This window comes from Pezoporus wallicus, unplaced genomic scaffold, assembly GCF_028554395.1.
Source record: "Pezoporus wallicus isolate ANWC-B61680 ecotype Strahan unplaced genomic scaffold, APGP_CSIRO_Pwel_v1 contig_13381, whole genome shotgun sequence".
Lineage (NCBI taxonomy): Eukaryota > Metazoa > Chordata > Aves > Psittaciformes > Psittacidae > Pezoporus > Pezoporus wallicus.
In genome coordinates, this window is record NW_026637893.1 from 194,337 (window position 1) to 217,208 (window position 22,872).

The following is a 22,872-nucleotide window of genomic DNA, read 5'->3' on the forward strand; positions in this document are numbered from 1 at the left end:
CCCGCACCCGCACCCAGCCCCTGCCCACAAGGACAGTCCACAGGGGCCGGCTCACTCGTCGCCCTCCTCCTCGTGGTGGTGGTGGCTGGAGGCAGGAGGCTCCTCCACCTCCTGCTGCTGGTGGCGGGCGTAGTGATGGGGCGCGGGACCCTCGGCGGGCAGGTTCTCCTCCGCGTTCAGGTAGACGTTGAACAGGGCTCCCTCGTGGCTCGGCTCCTTCCCGCACGCCTGGCAGCTGCAGTGAAGGATCTTCTCCACCAGCTTGTCCACCCTGGGGATCTCGTCGTTGCCTGGGCAGTCCAGGGTCACCTGGGCAGAGGGAGGAGGACGCGGGGATGAGTGTGCAGGCTCAGTCACCCGATGGACACGGGGCTGTGGGTCTGACCTGCCCTGTGCCCTGCACACTTGGTGTAGCATAACCCAGGAGCGGTGGTTCATTATCCATGTAAAGAAACCTCGACTGCCAGTCTGCAAGGCAAGAGCTCACTAGGGGTGTCAAGGGGACAAGGTGCAGGGAAAGTCATAGGTTCATCATAGAACCATAGAATGGGTTGGGTTGGAAGGGACCTTAAAGCTCACCCAGCTCCAACCCCTGCCACAGGCAGGGACCCCTTCCACTGGAGCAGCTTGCTCCAAGTCCCTGTGTCCAACCTGGCCTTGAACACTGCCAGGGATGGGGCAGCCACAGCTTCTCTGGGCACCCTGTGCCAGCGCCTCAGCACCCTCACAGGGAAGAGCTTCTGCCTAAGAGCTCATCTCAGTCTCCCCTCGGGCAGGTTAAAGCCATTCCCCTTGGCCTGTCCCTACATCCCTTGTCCCAAGCCCCTCTCCAGCTTTCCTGCAGCCCCTTCAGGCACTGGAGCTGCTCTCAGGTCTCCCCTTCAGGAGTCTTCTCCAGGCTGCCCCAGCCCAGCTCTCTCAGCCTGGCTCCAGAGCAGAGCTGCTCCAGCCCTCGCAGCATCTCCATGGCCTCCTCTGGCCTCGCTCCAACAGCTCCACGTCCCTCTTGTGCTGCTGCCCCAGAGCTGGATCAGGGCTGCAGGGGGGGTCTCCCCAGAGCACAGCAGAGGGGCAGGATCCCCTCCCTGAGCTGCTGCTCACGCTCTGGGGGTGCAGCCCAGCACATGGAGGGGCTCTGGGCTCACTGATGGGCTGTGTTAAGCACTGGCTCAAGCAGGATGCTGCTCCCAGTCACTGCTGGCACAGAAACCTCGGCAGTATCTCAAAGGCCCCCCCAAGATTGCTGCTGAGCATCTGAGAGTCTGGCCTGACCCATCTGCCCGAAGGCATGAGCTGAAAGCACAGCAGAGCTGAGCCCGGCTTCCTGGCTTGCCTCAGAGGCAGGGTTTATGGCTCTGCCAGGAGCAATGGGGCATGGAGCTGTCTGGACTGGAGAGATGGGCTGTGGGGAGCACTTGTGGACATCAAAGAAGGCAAAAACTCCCAAGTGGGAGGAGGCGACAACAGGAGTGGTGGCGAGAAGGGGCACGAGGGATGAGCACAGGGATGAATAATGCAGGGCCTGATGGGGATGCTTCTGCAAACACCGATACATGCATCGCCCATCACTGCAGTCCCGCTGCTGCAGCAGCCCCTTCACCAGGCATCTCGAGACAGGTGCTGCCACTGAGAGACACCCGGAACTGCGACTGGGGAACCTCAGGGAAGGAGAACCTCTTGTCCTGACGTGGTGGCAGAGCAGAGCCGAGCGCCCTCAGGGGCAGGACCCCTGGAGCAGGCAGGGAGGGATACTCACGATTTCCCACATGGACTGCGCTGGCATGCAGGAGTCACAGTGCACCAGGGACTCTGTGGACTGAGGGAAGGTGTTGGGGACGCTGTAGCTGAAACACTGCCCCAGGCAGGCCCTGCAGAGACAAGAGGAGGGGTGAAACCTCAGCGGAGGTGCTGCTCTTCCCAACAGAGGCAGGAGGAGGTGCCAGGAGGCAGCCAGGCAGGAGCAGGACGTTGTGCAAGTGGCAGCCCCAGAGCCACCGCAGCGCCAGTAGCAGATGGAAGGAGCTGCCCCCAGCTCCGCGCTGGATCCGTACCTGTTCTGGATGGACTTGGACTCGCAGCCGCTGTGCCCCACGATCTGCGTGATGTTCTTGGCCTCGCACCAAGCGCTCTTGTCGGGGAAGAGGGCGAGCTTGTTGATGGGGGGGGGTGCAGCCAGGAGCAGCGCTGGGAGGAGGGCACCCACCACGAACCATAACATCATGGCCAGCTCTGCCAGAACCCTACAACTGCACACAGGGAGCACAGCGTTAGGAGGGCGGGCAGCAGGCAGGCAGCGCTGCTCCTGCAGCCCCGCAGCCGCTCCCGGCCGCACCAAGCACAGCCGTGCCCGCGGTGTTGGTGCTCACATCGGCCGCAAGCCAAGCAGGCTCTGCAGCACATCCTGCTCTGCCCCTTCCCTCTTCGGAGCAAGCCCCCAGGCAGGCAGGTACCTGCACCGCTGCTCCCGAGCTTCCTGCCAGGAGCTTCCCATCATCTCCCACCCCAAGCCGGGCCGGGTGTTTGCAGAACACAAGCAGCACCTCCACGGGCGGAGCAGGCAGAGCTCAGCGCTGGTTTCACGCGAGGGGGGAGCCCACTTCCCGCTTCCTTTGCTCCCACCTGGGAAGCCCCAGGCCGGCCCTGCTGGGAGGGACGAGGGGCAGGAAAACCTCTCTCCTCCGGGAAGCGCGCAGCAGGGGTCGCTGCAAGGCAGCGGCGAGCAGGGAGAGGTGGGGAAGCCTCCATCCAGGGGCCGGGAACGGGCTTGTACAGAGCCGCTCAAAGCCAGCGGCAGGGATGGGAACCGAGCCTGCGGACAGGGGGGTCCCTTCAGCAACAAGCACGAAGCTCGCTCACGAAGTCGGGCAGAGAAAGCCCACGCAGGGTTTCCCTGGGGCCAGGCGTATTCCCGAGCCGAGGTGCCGGCATTAACGCTCCCGATGACCGGGGAAAGGCAGATGGAAAAGCATCATAGGAATAGGGGAATTTTTTCCTCTGTGGGGTTTGGATGCAGTCACAGTGAAAGGCTTTTCTAAGCTATTTGTTAGAACCGTGTTATTTGTTATTTCCTCCTATTTATTTATCCAGACAAAGATCCAAGGCCCACACTGGAAAGACTCCTGATGATTCCCAGGGCTCCTGGGCTCAGTCCTCTAATGCTTGCTGGGGAAGGAGAGGAAAAATGCCTTGTTTATCAGACACTGGTGCCGGAGACAGCTCCGTGCTGGGCGTTCCCCTGGTCTCTGCACAGTGCTCCCCAACCCCTCCTCGGCTGCAGGACCACCACATTTACGTGCATAGAACCATGGAATGGGTTGGGTTGAAGGGATCTTAAAGCTCCTCCAGCTCCAACCCCTGCCACAGGCAGGGACATCTTCCATAGAGCGGCTTGCTCCAAGCCCCTGTGTCCAACCTGGCCTTGAGCACTGCCAGGGATGGGGCAGCCACAGCTTCTCTGGGCACCCTGTGCCAGCGCCTCAGCACCCTCACAGGGAAGAGCTTCTGCCTTATCTCCAACCTGAACTTCCCCTGTTTGTCTGAACCCATCACCCCTTGTCCTATCGCTACAGTCCCTGATGAAGAGCCCCTCTGCAGCATCCTTGCAGCCCCCTTCAGACAGTGGGAGCTGCTCTGAGGTCTCCATGCAGCTTCTCTTCATACATGACCGAGACACCCTACAAGAACCTCTCACAGCTCCAGCTCAGGTATATTAAGGTCATTATGAGGCAAAGGGGTTTGTCCTGTTACCCCTTCACTGAGCCCAAACTCCTGGATCTGAATTGAGAGACAAGAGATGCTGCCCAGCCTCCATCCCAAGGCAGCAAGAAGAGGGCGTCCTCATTCCCTGGTCCCGGGATCTCTGGAGGAATCAGGCGGTCTCCCTGCTGACCTCTATTTCCTGGTGGTACAGGAACTGTAATCACAGATGGTTCAGATTGGAAAGGACCTCAAGGTCATCCAGTAATGGTATAATGCAGCAACACCTTTACAGCCCTGGCTTGCTAACCCTCCCACCACTTGCTCATGTGAATGCCCCAGTCCCCAGTGAGAATACCTGCACAAAGCAGGGTTTGCCGCTCCTGCTTGGAGATAAGCAGAGGGGTTTAGCTCCTGAACCTGCAAAATACATTGTTGAATGCATTTGCTCTGAAGACAACGCTTAGGGCTTTCTTGCGCTCCCTGAAGGTTCATTTCCATGTCAATGGGGGAGTTCTGCAGTTCCTAAGAACGCAGCTGAGCTGCACACACACACACACACACACACACGGCTTGCTCAGCACCAGCCTCATTCCTCAAACACCAGCAGCTCTGTGCTGAAGAATCTCGCTCCCGAAGGCAAGTCCGAGATCAGGGCAGGGATGTGACCCCAACAGCAACTCCAGCCCCCGGGGAACAGCCGGAATTCCTCTGGAGTCAGCACACAAGTTCACTTCCACGTGCCCCGTTACAGAGCAACTTCCTCCTTCCCAAAGGAAGGTGGTGGCTGGGGTTTTTCCAGGTTTCTATGCGACTCTCCCCAGCAGAGAGGCAAACACTGTGCAGGCAGTGCACTGTCTGTGCAGGCAGACCGGCTTCCCTGGAGCTCTCCCCTTGCCCCGGAGGGATGTGTTCAATAGAGGCGTGTTAGACCCATTGCCGGAGGCGTGAGGGGTCACCTCCGAACACCTGGGCTCCTCTCGCTTTGATAGCGAGAGGGAGATGAGCGAGGTCGTGCTCTGCTAACGCACAGCACCTGGCCGGCATTCAGGAAAGCACTTGAACACGTGCTGAAACCCTCTCCTTTCCTGAGCAGGGTCGTTTCAGCAAGCAGGACCCTAGCAGAGGTGAGCAGGGGAACTTCTCTACAGCTGGAGCAGCTACAACTCTGCCCCATTCCATCCCTCACTGACTTGAACCAGCCACATCCACACAGCGCCTTCGTCCTCCCAAAGAATGCCCTGGAACCTGCACGGCCGCAGCTCTAGTGAGTAACGAGGCTTATGCCAGTGCTTAGGAAAACACCGGATGCAGCTGAGTTTGGGAGGGAGTTTGGGATGGAAAGAGCCTGCTTGCAACCCCGGCGTGCTCACTGGCACAGCTCAACCCAGTCATGCGAACAGAGCTGCCGCTGAAGCCGTTCATCGGACAGCAGACACATGGGGGCAGACAAAGGCACCGGGTTCCCTCTCCCCCGGGCTGGGGAAGGGAAGGCGAAAAGGAAGACAAGGCACCCGAGCAGGTCTGCGGACTCCCCATTAGATAAAGGCACGGAGCACATTCCTCTGTGACAAGCTAAATTACACGTTGCAGCCCCTACAGGAACAAGTGTGTGCTCCCCGGTGCTGACCCCGGCCCTGGCCTGCCTCTCAGGGGCTTCTTTCTCTTTCCACACCAGGGCACACGGGGCTTCTCCTGAGAGTCAAAGCTTTTCAAGCAGAAAGTTCAGCCCGGCTCCATCCGAGCCAGCAGCCCATGGGGTCTCTGCCCGCTCCCTGCGCACGGCAGCCTCCTCCTCCATCCCTCCTGCACGCGTTGGAGCCATCAAATGACTCAGCCCTTGAGCCTGGCACATCCCAGGCTCCGGAGACAAACAACTCCTCAGCGCAGGCACAGCTGCAGCCTTGTGGTGAGCAGCTCCAGAGCCCTTTCCCAGCCTGTCCCCATGTCCCTGGAGCTGAGGGGCAGCATGACCCAGCGCTGACGGGTCCCGAGGCACCACCTCAGCATCCCTGTGATACCTTGTGAGCCCTTTGAGACCTGGTGTTAGCAGGCTCAGCTGTCCCGTGTCACCTCGAAGAGCTCCTTCCTCCCATCCCGGGGGGTTCTCAGGACAGACCCCGCCAACGCCTGGAAGCAGCTGGGAAAATCTACATGGTTACAACGAGGGGAATTACCTCGGAGGCCGCATTCCCACATCCAGCCCACAGCTGTTCCCGGCCACTTGGAAACCAAACACGGCTGCAGGAAAATACAAAGCATCTGATCAGTTTTACCCTCTTTTTTCCAGTGGGAAGCTTACACCATCACAGGAGAGCAGCCTGCAGGTGGACATGGGGAGTATTCTATCAGTAGGTTAATAGAGTTGTAGATACTGCTCTTATCCAGGATCTTGCAGTTTTGCCTAACACAGTAAACTGCAGACACAGGCAGGTTGTGCTCACAGCCACATCCCAGGTTCTGAGAGACAACAAGCCCCTAAGCTTTACACACATTGCTTAGCCAAGGCTCAAAGCCTGTGGGTACAGCACAGAAACAGTGTCCGCTCCATGCTGCAGCCAAGGAAAATGAGGTTCCAAGCTGGGAAATTTGCCCTACCTCAAGGCCTAACTCAGATCCCAATCCTTGTGTGAGATGCAGGAGGTCTCAGCGTGGACACGATGCAGGTTTCAACTCCTGGTGTGGATCAGAACTGGGCTCTCCACCTTCCTCCCCTGCCTCCCTGGACACAGGGGTGTCCTGAAGGAGCCAGCCTCCCACCCAGCACGGCTCTCACGCCAAGCACCCAGGGCAGCCCCAAGTTGGTGCTGGATATGAACCACAGCACTATGGGGTCCTGCCTTCGTGTTCAACTCATCGTCTGTGCCATTCTGCTGCATGGAGCTGCCACACAGCACTGCAGGGAGAAGAGGAGGCACCAAGGATGCGCTGCTGAATGCACTGCTCCTGCCTCAGCTTCCCTAATGGGAGAGCAGAGACAGGAGAACACCATATGCTGGGTGAGCTGATGGGTGCAGAGAGTGGGAATGCACAGGGAGGGCTTTGGAAGGCTGCAGGGAAGAGGCTGCAGGGGCAGGAAGGGAGGGAGGCTGCCAACAGCTCTTGCCCCACACAATGCCAGTGGGGACACGGTGCTGCAGGGTAAGGAGAATGGAAAGCCAAGGACTCCAGTGGGATCTCTCCTGTTGTGTGGAATGATCTCTCTGCAGGAAGCTGTGCGTGCTGGACGGTAAGAGATTACTTAGGCACCTAAGAGGAAGCAGAGCCCCAGGAAGGGATTTGGTGGCAGCTGGGAGGAAACACGGATGTGGCCCACAAAGAGCACAGCTCTCCTCAGACACAGGATTTTGTCTCTACAGGAACTTCGGAATACTAAAAGGCAATCCTTCAACTATGTGCTCACATGGAAGAAAAGTTCTATCGAGACAGCTTTATTAGCAGGGAAAGTTTCAGTCTAACCTGTGAAAAGTTGGAAAGTCAATAAAACCTATCAAACCAATGGCTTCAGTCAGTGCTTGCCCTTAACACTTGCCCCCTTTCGCAATCTGAGTTGAGGTGAAACTACATCTGTCAAAAACATAGTACAACATCCTCTGGGGACTCTGCTGTTGTCTGTAACAGCCCAAATCCATCCCATCGATGCCATGATAGGGGAGAGGGAAGAGAAGGACGCACTGAAAATGGGTAGAGGTGATTCTTGAGGCCAGCAAGGCTCCACTGAGCACACAGCCTCTGCTGAGAGCTTCAGGCTTGCTTTGAGCTGCAAAAGCCGGGAAGAAAGAGTAACACACAAACAGGGGATTACTACAGGAGGGCGTTCGATATTTAACACGCACAAGAATCGGTCCCAAACCCACTCTGATAACGGAGCAAGAGCTGTGCCATGAGTGGCTCCTGCTGCCTCTGCCCCTTTCCACAGCAGGAGATGTCAGAGCTCCCCGTTCTGTAACATATTCCTTTCCACTCACGCATGGCTGCGTGATTCACAGCAAGAAAGCAGAAGCAGAGCAAAGCACTGCAGCACTTCGAAGCCCTCTCCCCTCCCCAGTTCTAAAGCCTTTGGTACGCTGGGAGTTTAAACCTGGCCTCTCGACCACACTCTGAGCACTCAGAAATTCAGGTCTTCTGCAGCTGGAAAAGAAATCCCAGCTCCTTTACCCACAAAAGCCATTGGAAAGTTACCTATGGACTCATCTAGGCTTAGAATGGGGTCCTGAAGGAGGAAAAGGGACACACAAATGGCCTGGGGAGGAGGCAAGAGTAATCCAAACTGTTCCTGGTGGTTTATTTCAATTGCTCAATTTCTACATGAAGAACAATCATGGACAGGAAAAAGCATCAACCGAAAGCACAGGAATATGTCCCAGCCCCACATCACCCTCCAGCCCCCCTCTTCTTCAAGCACCTGCTCGAAATGTGGGGCTCTGCTGTGTGGGACCTGGGAAACAAGCCTGGAACCAGCTCTGGGGAGCAGCAGGGCTGGGGTGCTCGGAGGCCTGGGGGAATGCAGAGCGCCCAGGCTCCATGTGAGAGCCCGTGCAAGGAAGGATGAGCCTGCCACATGCTTTGGCTGAAGCAGTCCCCACGCTGCAGCTCATATGAGCAACAGGCACTTACAAACACAGCTGGCAGCAGCACTCGAGCCAGAGGCCTCGCTCGCATGTCTGGACCTGAAGGAGGCTCGAGTCCCTCCTGCATTTCCCCTGGAGCTGGTGATTCCCACACAGCCATCCCACACATCCCTCTGGAGCAGCACTGCTGCTGCCTGCGGCTGAGGGTACCGGCTGCGGGAGGACGAGAGGTGTCCAAATGGGAACTATGGATCCAAACCCCATGGAAAACCCCAGTCCCAGCAGTGACTGCTGCCCCTGAACCGGGCTATGATCCCTAAAGCTGCCCCAGCCCCCTGCGAGCAGCCTCTTCCCACCCAGTGCGGCAAGGGGCTGCCTTTTCGCCCACCGCAGCATCACTAACCCAGAGCCTGACCGCTGTCAGTCGGGGACAGGCACCTGAGCGCGGTCACCACTTCCCCTTGCTGAAGCCACAGCTTCTCCCCTCCTTTTTCGGTTGAAGCAGCTCTCAGGGCTGGTGATAAGGGGGGGGCTCCTGGGAACGGTCCCAAGAGCCGCTCACATCACCCCGGGTTTGCTTTGCAGGCAGGCACCAGCTCCCCAGGGAGCGCGGCTCCCAGCAGGCCCAGTTCTGCTTTCACTTAGGAGTGAGGTAAAGTGGGACCGGCTCCTCCGAATGACTCCAGTGGTGCAAATGAGATCAGAATCTGGCACCGCTCGGCTTGCTCACAACGAGCACAACTGGAACCAGACACAACCAGCTCATAGTGGCCACCGGGACCGTGGTTCCCCAGGGAGCACGCGATGGAGCAGGCAGGGACGGGAGGTGGCTCGGGTGCCACCGCGCTGCTGTTCACCTCCCTCGGTCAGTCAGGACCCAACTGGCATAGAAACATGGAGCCCTGTCCTACCCAGCGGGGTTGTGCCTCTGGGATCAGGTTCCCGGCTGCTGGAGCAAGAGGGAAGCAGGAGGGTTTGCAGCTGAAGCTGTGGATCTTTCAGCAATGGTTCAGGATCCTTCCTGCCGTGTCCCTCTCCCTTTATGCCCTTTTAGGCCATATCCTGGTCACAACAGCAGAAATCCAGTCGGCTGGAGCCCTGTTTTTCCCTCTTTTAATCTCTGCTTTACGCTGCACCGGCCTCCTCAGTTTTAAACCCAGCGTCTGCGTTCCCTACCCATGGCATTGACCGCAGTAGCTCTGATTTCTGAAGCAGTGCAGGGCCAGAGGCTTTTGGGGGTATCACAACATCTCACAGCCCACTTGGGATGTGCAACTGCTACCAGACACCGCGGGCTGAGCTCACACTTGATGTTTAGACACTGTCTCCCCTCAAAGTGCAGGATTTGGCCCCATAACCACACTGAAATCAAACTGGGAACCCAATGCTGGCCCTTTCCCCTCTCTGGACAGGTCGCCTGAGCTGTATATCAGAGGAGGAGGTTTAAGCCACATCATCGAGAGCGACCAACGCGAGGGCCCGATCCTGACGCCATTTCCAAAGCTCAGCTCCAAAGTACTGCAGTTTTGGCTGGAATGGGGGGAGCAGCCAGCACAGCTCCACAACTGAGCCTTGGGTTGCTCCGCTCCCACCATCGGTGCTCATTTACACCCTGGTCCCCTCCACCCCGTGTTGCTCCCCCCCCCCGAACGGCGCTGTGTGAAGAACAAAGGTCTGCGGAAGCAGGAGTGCTAACAGGGGACAGAGCACCCCTCAGCCCGCCCCAAAAGCACGATGTTATCAACCAGGCAGGGTTTTCAGACTCTCCTCCATGAGGCTCCTTTGCCCTCCGCCGTGCTGGAGCCCCCCAGCACTCTGGTCCTTGCTTTATCCCAGAGGATCTCTGAGCTGAGCAACCAGAGGAGGGGTTTTTCCAGCAGACTTCAAACAACGAGGAGCCGGAGCAAGTCCCCGGCTCTGCCTGCTCCACAGGGATACAGGGGCTGGTGGAGAGACTGCGACCACGTTAATGGATACAGCGTGGAGCCTGGGGAGGAATAACTGCCCAGGAGCTCACTCTGCTGCTCGGGCAGGTTTCCCACTGTACCAGCTTAACACGACCTCAGCGATGCCAACACCCAAAGTTACTCCAACACGGGCAGGTCTTCAAGGCTACTTTAAAAGCATTTTGGCTCAATCCTGCACTTCCTGGGCACCCAAAAATTCCCTCCAGCTTTCCCTCGCTCTGGAAAGGCGACCGACCGGGCACTCGGGAAGACTTTGCTCATTCACCCTTTTTTGCAAGACCACAAACTCCCCAAGCTGGAATCCAGCACGGGGCGGTCAAGCCAAGAGCCCGGATTCTTCTCAGGGCTGTTTGCAAACACTTGGGATTTTCAGACCAAAGGCAAATTCCATTTCCCATCCTGCGGTTTGCAAATGGGAGGCAAAGCTGCCTTTTAGGAGATGGGAGACTGCCTCCCAAAAGCAAAAGTGCCCATTGTACACGGCCGAGTTTTGGCTGGTTGGATATTGCAAAGAGGACATGCAGTTCTTAGGCTAAAAATACAAGGGAAAATCCGGCCCTCGCCGTATCTTTCCCACTCGTTTCAGACTCTTCTCCAAAGAAAACCTACAGGACAAAGCTACAGTGCCCCAAATGCACAACCACTCCACACAGGCTGAATTCTGAAGTCGATGGGGTTAATCCTGTATATAAATCCTATATAGAAAAAGTAGATTGTGGAGCAGAGTGTAAGATTCTCATACAAGTGCCCTCGTAAGAGAAATGTTAGTGGGCAACAAGATTCTTGTATATAACAAGTGAAAATTGCCACAAATACCGAGGCAAACTGAAACACTTCCTCACAATTCAAGAAACAGGTAGAGAGCTATAGGATCTAAGCCTTTGTAATACACCAGCAAGCACGAAACCTATTTGTAGGCTACAAGGATGTAAATTCATCCCCTTTTTCAAGTAACAAAAGTTCACTGCTTTGCCATCCAGAAAATCCCCTTCCTTTACACTGCCCGAAGCACTCCCCGTCCTCTGCCGTTGCGGTTAATGGATAGTCGGAACGCTCCCGTTCTTCCCTCCGCACTTTTGTTGGAAACCCGAAGGCGCCGGGCAGGACTCGGCACCGCAGCCGGGGACCAGCGCAGCGCAGCGCGGCGCGGCTCCCAGCCCCTCGGCTTCTACTTTATTTGCGCTAAAGCGGCGGTGGGAATCGTTTTTAACGCTCGCCCAGCGGCTCCCCCGACCTCCGCCTCATCTGCAACTCATTTCTGGCCATGGCCACACCGATCACCGGGGGAGGGAGCAGAAGGGAAAAGAGGCGGAAAAGCAGCGGCGGAGGGAAGGCGGCGGGTGCGGCGCGGAGCCGCGGTACTCACCACCCAGGCGTCGTTGGGCACAGCCCATGGGCTCCGGGGCCGCGGCGGGCGGCTACAGCCCCGCGGTGCCCGGCGGCTGCCGCATCCCCGGCGCCTCGGCCCAGGGAGGCGCGGGGCGGGCGGGACCGGCCGCCTCCCTCCCGCTTCCCTCTTTCCCTCCCCCCGGTGCCGGGCTCCGGGCGGTGCCGCCGGCCCCGCCGCTCGCGATTGCACAATCGGGGCGGGAAGCGAGAGGAGGGGAGAGGAGGGACGGAGCGAGGGAGCGGCCCCGGCGCGGCGCGGGGAGCCCCGCTCGCAGCTCGGGCTGGGCGCTGGAGGCACGGAGCGGGGGGGGTGGCCGCGGCCGGCGTGTCCCGAGCAGGAGAGCCGGGTGCGGCGGCTGGAGCCCGGCGCTTGCTCCGGCAGCGGCAGAAACAGAGTGTGGGTAGGGCTCACTGAACGCGAACGGCTCCCGTTTAAACCTGATGCTCGATAGAGAGTGCCTGGGGTAGAGTCCTGGCGGCGGCACAGGCTTTGGGAAAGTTCTGCAACACGAGGGAGGACGGGTTTCTCTTTTCTTTTTCCTTCCCTTCCTCTTTCGCATCCTTCCTTTCCCTTCTCTTTTGCTTTTCCTTCTCCTCCTTCCCTTCCCTTTCTCCTTCTCCTTTCCATTCCCCCCTCCTCTTCCCTTTCTCCTTCTCCTTTCCATTCCCTCCTCCTTCTCTTCCCTTTTTCCTCCTCCTTCCCTTTCCCTTCTCCTTTCCATTCCTTTCTCCTTCCCTCTTTGTTCTTTCCCTTCTCCTCTCCTTCCCTTCCCTTTTCCTCTCCCTCTTTCCATTAAAGAACTACCAGCCAGCCCCAGTCCCAGTGAAGCCCATCCATTGCTGTCTTTCAGCTGCAGTAATTGCTAGAGAGCGGAAGAGACTCTGTTTCTGTAACGGTGCAATTAATCTAATGGAGGCCTCCACATTAAACACTGGCACGGCACTACCCAAAGCAACAGATACCTGCAAGGCTTGGATGGGCTTTGCTGGCTCCTGTTTGTGTGGAGATTTGCATAGAGATCAGAGAAGGAGGAAGAGGAGGTGGTAAGAAGGCAGCAGCTGTGCTGAGAGGAGAGCTGGCTCAGCTTTGGGGCTGGGGGTTAGCTCAAGGAGCCTGGAGCCTGCCAGCAATGGAACAGTTTTCTGCTGCTCCATTCCCTTCAGCTCCAGGACAACAGGAATCTGTAAATAGGGGTGCAAAACCCTGCTGCCAGCATCCCTTTCTCACCCTGTTAGATACAAACTCCCCAGGCCCAAACTGTGCTCAGCTCCACAAGTATCAACAAGAGGCAGAGGAGAAGCCTTTCACCATCAGGAGCCTGACCTCTCATCTCCCAGTGTGGTCACCCACTGCTGAACCTGGGCTTTTGGCTGCTCTCGCCCTGCTCCTCATGGCCAGCACGACCAGCAGTGAGCTCCTGCCTGGGAGACCACTTTATTCCAAATGCCCCATCCCTGGCAGTGTTCAAGGCCAGGTTGGATGCAGGGGCTTGGAGCAAGCTGCTCTAGTGGAAGGGGTCCCTGCCCGTGGCAGGGGTTGGAGCTGGAGGAGCTTTAAGGTCCCTTCAACCCAAACCAGGCTGGGATTCTATAATTCTATGAATAATATAAGGAGTGAAAGAGGAGACATCTGAGGCTTGGAATCAAGTTCTCATGGCTGTGGATAAATGAGGGTAAATAAAACATAGATACAACCAGCTACAAAGCAACAGACCACGGGCATTAAAGTGAAATTCACCCCAGTGTATCTGGTCTGTGGTTCAGTATTTGGATGGGTTCTGTGGGATCCTCAGCGCTGGGGTGTGATGAGTGTTAGAGGAGCACCAGGCCGCATGAAGAGCTGTAAGCCAGCGTGCAGCTCATTCACTGCTGCCCACTGTTCCTTCGTGTTCCAGTTCTGCAAGCAGCAGCCAAGGGGAACATAGCAATCGGTGTATCTGGGGTGGGAGAGCTGAGGTTTTCTGGTGCCAGAAGCAGCAGGCAAAGGTGCTGTGTGAGAGCAGGCTGGGTGGAGGAGAAGACAACCTGCTGCTAGCACAGCGTGGGCTAACGCGATTCCCCTTCATCTTCAGCTGCACCTTCAGACTCTTGCTCCACATCCAGCCCTAAGTCACCAGCTCCATGCAGCTCTGGGGAGATCACTGCTGGCCCCTAACTCATTTGTGTCAAACCACAGTGCTGTTTGCATAGAATCATAGAATAGTTAGGGTTGGAAAGGACCTTAAGATCATCCAGTTCCAACCCCCCTGCCATGGGCAGGGACACCTCACACTAAACGAGGTCACCCAAGGCTCTGTCCAACCTGGCCTTGAACACTGCCATGGATGGAGCATTCACAGCTTCCCTGGGCAACCCATTCCAGTGCCTCACCACCCTTACACTGAAGAACTTCTTCGCTGTATCCAATCTAAACTTCCCCTGTTTGTTTGAACCCGTTACCCCTTGTCCTGTCGCTACAGTCCCTGATGAAGAGTCCCTCTGCAGCATCCTTGCAGCCCCCTTCAGACACTGGAAGCTGCTCTGAGGTCTCCATGCAGCTTCTCTTCTCCAGGCTGAACAGCCCCAATGTTCTCAGCCTGTCTCCATACAGGAGGTGCTGCAGCCCCTGAGCATCCTCGTGGCCTCCTCTGGACTTTTCATCCTGAGAGGTGCGACACAACACACCTCTCCTCCTTCACCCCCCAACAAGAGCCCATTTCTTCAGCCTGTTCTCCACTGCAGACAGACACCACGTGGAAACAGAGCCTTGCCCGAAAGCTCCACACCCCCACCTGTGCCTTCCCCTTTTCCCTGCTGCGGGATCACCAAGGCTTTTGTGCAGCAGAAACCTGCTCTCCAGTCCCCGGGAGCTTCCTTCCCTCCTCCCTCGCCCGCTGCTGCTGTTTCGGGCCTGCTGACAAACACCCACAGTGCCAGGGGCTCCCCGCTTGTCAGGACAGGACGAGGAGCTGTGGGCGTGAGAATTAAAAGGGTGTATTTGAAAGTTAAAAATAACCCCATCCCTTTTATTGGTGCCTTCGCGGAGCTTCCAAGGCTCCCTGCCCACAGCTGCCTGCTGGAAAACATGGGGGGAGAGGGAGCTGGGAGAAGAGGGGGTGAAGTGAGAGCGTATGTGTGTGTGTGATGGCTGCAGGGAGCAGCCATATACCCACCGCTGGGCCCGTGCTTCGGGTCTCCCCCAGTGACGTGTGTTTTGTTTGCTATCCCCAAGACACACCATGCAGGGACCAAAGAAGGGCTCTCAACCTGAATCAGAACCATGGAGTGTTTTGGGTTGGAAGGGACCTTAAAGCTCACCCAGCTCCAACCCCTGCCATGGGCAGGGACCCCTTCCACTAGCGCAGCTTGCTCCAAGCCCCTGTGTCCAACCTGGCCTTGAACACTGCCAGGGATGGGGCAGCCACAGCTTCTCTGGGCACCCTGTGCCAGCACCTCAGCACCCTCACAGGGAAGAGCTTCTGCCTTATACCTCATCTGAACCTACCCTCTTTCATCTTAAAGACATTCCCCCTTGTCCTATCTCTTCATACCCTTGTAAAAAGGGTACAAAATTGCATTGCAGCTCCTCAGAATAAAGACGGCTCTTCACCAGCTCCCTTCCTTCACTGGAACATCACCTGCTTAAGTTGAACTCCTACTTCCTGGCTTCTAAGACACCTCCAAGCACTTCAGACTGCTGTGTCTAAGGGTATACACATGCCTGAGGTGAAGGAAGCAGCACTCATGCCATGAGATGGAAGCAAAGGTTTTGCTACTTAAAAAGCTGGGGGGTCATTTCCCATCACCATCTTGGGTAGATGGAGGGAAGGGACAATGGTGGCAAGTAGGATGTGAGGAGCACGTGGCTAACAACATGCTCGTCAGGTCAATCCACCTGAGCATCTGCTTTAATAATACACAGAGGTAAGGAGAGGCTGGAGGGGAGGGTTCAGCCACAGGAGGAATTTCAACCAGCCACCTCCATCCTTTAGGGTAACAGATTTGAGCTCTGTGCTGAATCCCTTTGCATAAGCAAAGCAGAAAGGCACGAGTCCTAGGGGTAACTTGGCCAAGCTCCACTTGCCTGGCCGTGTGCAGGAGAGACCTATGGATGGACCTGGCTGGCAGGGGCCGTGCTTGGTAGGGAAGGAAAAGGATTTCTCATAGAGCTCATTAGAAAACATCTGGGCTCAGCAAATGACCTGGAATGCGACTCGGCAGCGGGGCGCTCCTCTCTTCCGAGTGCGGGGAATGCGAGCTCCTGCAGGGTAAGACTCCAGCCAGCTGTTTCCTCTAATCCCATCAGCCTTCCCTTCCACAGGGGTCCGAACGCTCCGAGGGCAGGAGAGGAGGAGAACGTCCCCTTCCCTCCCCTCGGTGACTGGGATTAGTGGTTTCTCTCTAGTGCTGTGCCAGTGCATTTTGGGGCCCTGGGGCAGCAGTAAAAACATGTACCCCTCCCATCGCTGAGCAAGTCCAAGTGTGTTTAATCGCTCTATTTTCCACCTTGCCCAATCATTCCCTGCTCCCAGGCATGCTAGGCCCCTCCGTCCCTCCCTTCCCCAGCAACTCAGGTCATGCAAAATCCTTCCCCTATTCAGCTCATGGCTGCAGGGGCAGTTCCTAACAGGGAGGGCTGGGAAGAAGCTGTTGGGCTTCCTTTGCAGGTGCCCTTTTCCCTACGAGTTCAAACAGCTTCTCTCTTTCTACTTCCAAAACACCAGTTTCCTCCAATTCCATTCCAAAGGGATAAATCCCCTCTGATAACCATCTTCTTTGCTGCTGCACAACTTCCCCCTGCTGCAATAGCTCAGAACCTCTGCTTATAGCAATTCTTTCTCTTGCAGCACTGCCTGAAGGGCCCAGGCAAGCTCAGGGCCTCGTCACAATAGGTGTTTGTATGTGTTTAGAGACAGTTCTGGCACCAAAGCACCGACAAACTGTCAAGCAGCAGAACAAACACAGAACACACACATGTGTGCAGGGAACATTTTGCACATTACCAAAAGGAAACCAGCACCGCCTGAGCCGGGGTGACTCAGCCCACTGCAATAGTGAGCTGCTCTTGCATGTTGCTGCTGAACAAACTCTCTGGCTTCTAAGAAAAGCATCCAAAATCCGAAGCATTAAAGTGCCAGTTTCTGAAGTGCTGCTGCAAGAGAGAGAGTCAGCATTCTTTAAATTTAGGGTTTAAACTTAGGGTTTAAACTTAGGGTAACAGAGGAAAAGGAATGTACCTATGGATTCACTAACAGCCCCCCATCGTACAGAAGACAAATGCCAATATAACTCTTAAAGTGATAATGTGATTTTAATCTTTTAGAGGGTGTGATTCATAAAATCATAAAAACAGCACCCTGAGAAATCTGCTCTCATTGCCTCCTGCTCCTCCTGCCCTGAAGCAGGGTGGTGATTTCATAGAATCCCAGCCTGGTTTGGGTTGGAAGGGACCTTAAAGCTCATCCAGTTCCAGCCCCTGCCATGGGCAGGGACACCTTCCACTAGAGCAGCTTGCTCCAAGCCCCTGTGTCCAACCTGGCCTTGAACACTGCCAGGGATGGGGCAGCCACAGCTTCCCTGGGCACCCTGTGCCAGCGCCTCAGCACCCTCACAGGGAAGAGCTTCTGCCTTATCTCCAACCTTAACCTCCCATTTCAGTCTGAACCCATCACCCCTTGTCCTATCCCTACAGTCCCTATGAAGAGTCCCTCTCCAGCATCCTTGTAGCCCCCTTCAGACACTGGAAGCTGCTCTGAGGTCTCCACGCAGCTTCTTTTCTCCAGGCTGAACAGCCCCAATGTTCTCAGCCTGTCTCCATATAGGAGCTGCTCCAGCCCCTGAGCATCTGCGTGGCCTCCTCTGAACTTGCTCCAACAGCTCCATGTCCTTATGCTGAGGACACCAGCACTGCACACAGTGCTGCAAGTGGGGTCTCACAAGAGCAGAGTAGAGAGGCAGGATCACCTCCTCTGACCTGCTGGTCACGATTTCTGGGTTTGTGAAACAGATAACACTATTGCAGCTGGTGAGGAACTGAACAAAGCTGATCAGGAGCTTCTCCTTGTTTTCTTGAACAGGCTGAGACATCTGTGCTAGCACTGGACCAATTCTGGGCCTGTGTGGGTTTAGTTTTGGTAGCAGGGACTTGCCTCAGCGGCTGCTGCAGTGTAGGACAAGAGTTAATGTTGAAGCCTTAGTTAAATAATCACAGGCTCATCCTGTGCACAGAGGAGTCACTGTGACCTCTCTATCTGCCAGCCTACCTCTAGTTCTACCTAATATGGATATAAACCCCACAACGTTGCAGATAGCAAACTAGAGCCTCCCACAAGCACGTGGCATACTAGGATGCTCCCAAAGGTTTCAGAGTTATTTCTCAGGCCTTAAAAGAACCCAATAAACTTCCTCTGTTCTGCCTGATACGATGCAGGCATTCAGACCCAGTCCTTCCAGTGCACCTCCAGTCCAACTTCAAGTGCAGCACTAAGGGGGAGGCAGAATATCCTCTAAAACTGCTATAAGGGAACACACTCCTTCATCCAACAGGAGATTTATGAACTGAATTTGAACTGATAAGGGCATGACCTTTCCTAGGAAGGGGCACACACTCCTAACCCAGAGCTGGAGTCTTTACAAGCACTCCCAATAAAGCCTGCAGATGAAGAGTGATTTATTAGTCACCAACAACTTTCTCAGCATCTTTATAAGCTCCAGGAGGTGGGTATCCACCACCACGAGGAACACAGCTAGCAATGCTGTACAGCAAAGTGCTGACAGCCAGAAGTCACAGGAGGAACAGCGATCCACAGCTGAATTTCCATAAACTATGTTCCCGTTTAGCTTCAATCCCAGTCAAGCATTTCGCTGTGGGTGGGCTATAGGCTGGACTCTCGGAGCAGTTAAGACACAGGACACGTTGCATACAGCTGCCTACCAGAGCTGCCGTGCCAGAATGTGCACTATTCCCATTTACAAAGGCAGAGCTGGGGTGGGAGATGAGGGAAAAGTTCATTCCTTACTGTCAGGATGTGTGTGGTACAGGGGGAAAGCATCAAAACCCATTCAGCTCCCAGCAAATGGGCAGCAGTGCCTTGTGGATGCAGGATGCTGCTGGGAAACGTGGGTTTCCTCCCAGGTCCCAGATGCTGCGCTCCCCAGCTCTGCCACCAGCTTCTCCCTTCTAGCTAAGAACTGTACCTCATGGCACATCACTACCACAACACCTTTAGTCCACTCATACACCCACTGCTTGTGCTTGCAAACAAACACCTTTGTGATTTCTTCTGCACTGCTCCAAAACTCCAGAGGGAACCCCATAAAAATATCTGGAAAACCAATTCCTTCTCCTATGGAGAATCATCCACCTTGTGAAGCCTCTGGAAGAGTTGAGTTACACCATCACTGCTGTGTTTCCACTACTGGAACGATAGTATCTCCTTGATCTCCTCCCTCCATCTCAATCTGTTACCTAAGCTCGTATCTAAGGTACATCTGCTAAGGCAGTGACTGTCTTCTGGAATTATGCTTACATCACACCTAACCCAGCCATGTGCTATTCCGTGAGATGCAAAGAATTGATAACACATTTCAATATTTACCTCCTCATCAGATTTAGATTCACACCAAAAGTCAATATTGAGGATCTCAGTGGTTTACACCAAAAGTCAGTATTGAGGATCTCAGTGGTTTACACCAAAAGTCAGTATTGAGGATCTCAGTGGTTTACACCAAAAGTCAGCATTGAGGATCTCAGTGGTTTACACCTATTAGTGATTCCATACGCAATCACCTCCCAGATGCTAAACCAGAATTCCTACCTTCTCAGAGCTTTGCCATTAGGAATTTGGGATGACTTGAGGATAGTGAATGGCTGCAGAACATACCCTGCTGGAGTCTCCCAGCTCAGGAATTGAGCAGCCTTCGCCTAAGGCTCCAGCATCTGCTAAGTAAAAACACAGTGAATGGCTGCTCGGGGCAATGGCTCGAGACTCAAACTAGAGTCCCAGCTGCACACCACATTCCCCCTGAGGCTTAGCACTGACCTTGTCTACAGCTTCTCCCATCTTTATAATGGGAATTCCAAATCCTTCTACCTCCCTGAATCCCATCTGTTTAGTTTGTAAAGTCTCCAGGGCAGAGACTGGTTTTTATTTGTGTGTACAGCACCACATACAGCAGGGTCCTGATCTTGGCTAAGGCATGACTGAAATACAAAGAAATGACGGTGTCTTGATCAAACATGAAGAACTCAGATAAACAAGGGAAAAGCAGCTTGATTCCCTGCAGTCTCTGCTTTTCCATGGCTTGTTTATCCATCACAAAGCTTCAGCAGACATCTAATCAAGCTGTTAAAGAGGCAGATTTGTGGCCAGTCAAGCACTGAGGGAGTTGTTAAACGTTCAAACCCAGTTCTATTCAGCAAACAGCTTTTTTCCCCTCCTTCTCTTAGACAATGGTATCATTTCTTTACTCACTGTATACTCACCGTTTTCCTATTAAAACTGCACCGGGGTGCTACAGTAACTTCTCCACTAAAAGGTCTCATTAACTTTGGGGAGGGACACCTGACTTCTTTAGGCCTATCTTGTTTGCCCTTTTTGGTACTGATCCAAATCACGCTACAGTTCAGACGAAGCAATGATTTCAGCAGGCTTAAGAACGAAGGAAAAAGGTGATAGTTTCCAGATGAGTGTATTATACTAAATTTAACATGCCTTTTGGTACTTAGAATTTCCACTTTTCCCCTTTCCATTTATGTAATTAGAAATCAAGCAGCAAGAAACTATTCCCATTCCATTCTCAGTTGGGAACAGTATGGTCTTATTCCCACAGAAGGAAAGAGGAGATACTCGGCACAGCTTACACAGACAGGTTCAAAACCAGGATTTAAACAACTTTAATTAAACCAGAAAAAAATACAGGCCCATTATGTCTTAGTTATATATGTGTGTATATACATGTAGTAACGCAAACAACAAGCAAGGCAGCTATGAAAAAGACTACAAGTTTTGAAGAGCATTTTAAATGCATTTAAAGAGCAATCTGAAACGCCACTTTTATAATTGCACACCAATTTCACACTCGCCACAGTGGAGTTCCTATTAATGAGCAAAACCACTTGTTCTGATCATTCTCACTCCAGCAACAAAGGACACATTGTGAAATGGTATCTACAGTGGAGCCCTCTGAGTTCCAGAGCCAGAACTGCTTGATCACAGGCCACAGTAGATCAGACAAAGTAAGAATTAACTCCAGGAGGAGTTAATTTCATAGAATCCCAGCTTGTTTTGTGTTGGAAGGGACCTTAAATCTCATCCAGTTCCAACCCCTACCACGGGCAGCGACCCCTTCCACTAGAGCAGCTTGCTCCAAGCCCCTGTGTCCAACCTGGCCTTGAACACTGCCAGGGATGGGGCAGCCACAGCTTCTCTGGGCACCCTGTGCCAGCGCCTCAGCACCCTCACAGGGAAGAGCTTCTGCCTAAGAGCTCATCTCAGTCTCCCCTCTGGCAGGTTAAAGCCATTCCCCTTGGCCTGTCCCTACATCCCTTGTCCCAAGCCCCTCTCCAGCTTTCCTGCAGCCCCTTCAGGCACTGGAGCTGCTCTCAGGTCTCCCCTTCAGGAGCCTTCTCTTCCCCAGGCTGCCCCAGCCCAGCTCTCTCAGCCTGGCTCCAGAGCAGAGCTGCTCCAGCCCTCGCAGCATCTCCGTGGCCTCCTCTGGCCTTGCTCCAACAGCTCCATGTCCCTCTTGTGTTGGGAGCCCCAGAACCAAGTGTTGGATTTGAACTGAAGCAGCTCTCACCAGGGCAGAACAAAGCATTATCAAAGGACACTAAAAAAAACCAGAACCCATCATCGTGGCCCAAATGACACAGCATTAAGCTAAAGCTTTTTGTGCCCATAGGCAGTTGTTATGTTCAGCACTGCTTTTGGTTCTCCTTTTTCTTGCCCAGGTTGATGGTCTTCTCTTCAGCTGAACCCAGACTGCTAGCACCGCAGCACACACTCACTGAGAACTCAATAAAAACACTTTCCAAACCACAGAGGCGCTATGACTCCAAAGTACATAGCTCAAATTAAAAATTGGGGCCAGATAAAATGATTCCAAATTGGGAAGAAAGCAAAGAGATCCTGTTTCCAATAAGCTGTTTTGACCTGACTGATGAATGCAGTCCGGCAAGGGAGGAGGTGGAAAAACAAGGACATGCTCAAGCAATGGTCCTGGATGGTATCATGCTTTGACAGTCTTAAATGCTGCTCTGGCATTAAAGCTATTTAATTTCACAAGTCCATTGCTCCAGGCAAGCTCTTCAGCTCCTGTTGACTCTGGGCACAGCTCAACATGGCTCTTCAGTGCTCAAGATCCACGTATGAGCCCCCAGGGGGATGTGGTGGGGCAGGACTGCTGTGGCACCCGCACCAAATCTCAGCCCCATTGCTGAGGAAGATGAGGATCTTCTCAAGCTCTCTGAACTCAGCACACTGCCCCTCAGTCCATCCCCTTCCGTTTTCAGCACAGTTAAAGCAAACACAAATATTGCACAACTTGTTTTCCATTGTGTTTTCCTTTCTGGAGAGACATTTTTTTGGTCACTTTTCCATCTGCCAGCACTCACCATGCAGCACAGCAGGTTTTCAGTAACAGAAAGCTCTATATCCATATATACACCATCCTGTCTCAGGAGACGTGCATTTACATCAAGTGCTATGCAGACAACATGTAGCAAGCATGGGACGAGATAAAAGGGTTCACCTCAATAGCCAGACAATAGTGCTGAGTAAAGCAGCAGTGAAGACAACCTCAAGTCAGAAGAGCAGCAGACAACATGCTGACAATTACAAGGACTAGAGTAAAGTAGAAGGGAGCACTTGGAGCAGCGACTTGCTGAGGTAATAAAGAGCTTTAAATATCTGTGACCCATTCCCAGACACTGAAACCTCTGTGTTCTCCCACAGAAGAGGGGTGAAAAAACAATCAAGCTAAAAGGTAAGAGCCAGATGGCAAAGTGCAGCTGTTTAATTCACCCACTATCCTGGGAAGCTTCAAACCTGGGTCACTCCATGAGTCAGAGCTCCAGCACACAGCACTGGTTAGGTGCAGTCGCACAGGATTTGCCCTTTTGGTTTCTGCCTCTTTGGCCAAAACTCCAATTTTAAAGGGCAACTGTACAAACAGGACATAGGAGTATTTATATTCCTCTCCAAACACCAGCACAAGCAGCAGGGGTCTGGTGGGTGATTTATGAGGTGGGAATGCTGCTTTGAACTCTA

General features: G+C 54.3%; 1 protein-coding gene across 1 annotated transcript; it reads right to left on the reverse strand.

Annotated features, from left to right (window-relative positions):
• Nucleotides 1–11,752, reverse strand: NBL1 (NBL1, DAN family BMP antagonist). The gene is made up of 4 exons (XM_057408103.1): nt 11,601–11,752; nt 2,052–2,246; nt 1,757–1,868; nt 1–309 (listed from the first exon to the last, which is right to left on the reverse strand). The coding sequence occupies exons 2-4, from the start codon at nt 2,219–2,221 to the stop codon at nt 52–54; spliced, it is 540 nt and encodes a 179-aa protein (XP_057264086.1). The 5' UTR covers nt 2,222–2,246; nt 11,601–11,752; the 3' UTR covers nt 1–51.
• Nucleotides 11,753–22,872: the final 11,120 nt, after the last annotated feature.

What these genes read in the sequence shown, in the direction of transcription:
- NBL1 (XM_057408103.1), bottom strand. Translation starts at nt 2,221, where the DNA reads ATGATGTTATGGTTCGTGGTGGGTGCCCTCCTCCCAGCGCTGCTCCTG. An exon ending in TCCAAGTCCATCCAGAACAG is followed by an intron (nt 1,869 to 2,051) that starts GTACGGATCCAG and finishes TTGTCTCTGCAG; the next exon opens with GGCCTGCCTGGGGCAGTGTT. An exon ending in CGCAGTCCATGTGGGAAATC is followed by an intron (nt 310 to 1,756) that starts GTGAGTATCCCT and finishes CCCTCTGCCCAG; the next exon opens with GTGACCCTGGACTGCCCAGG.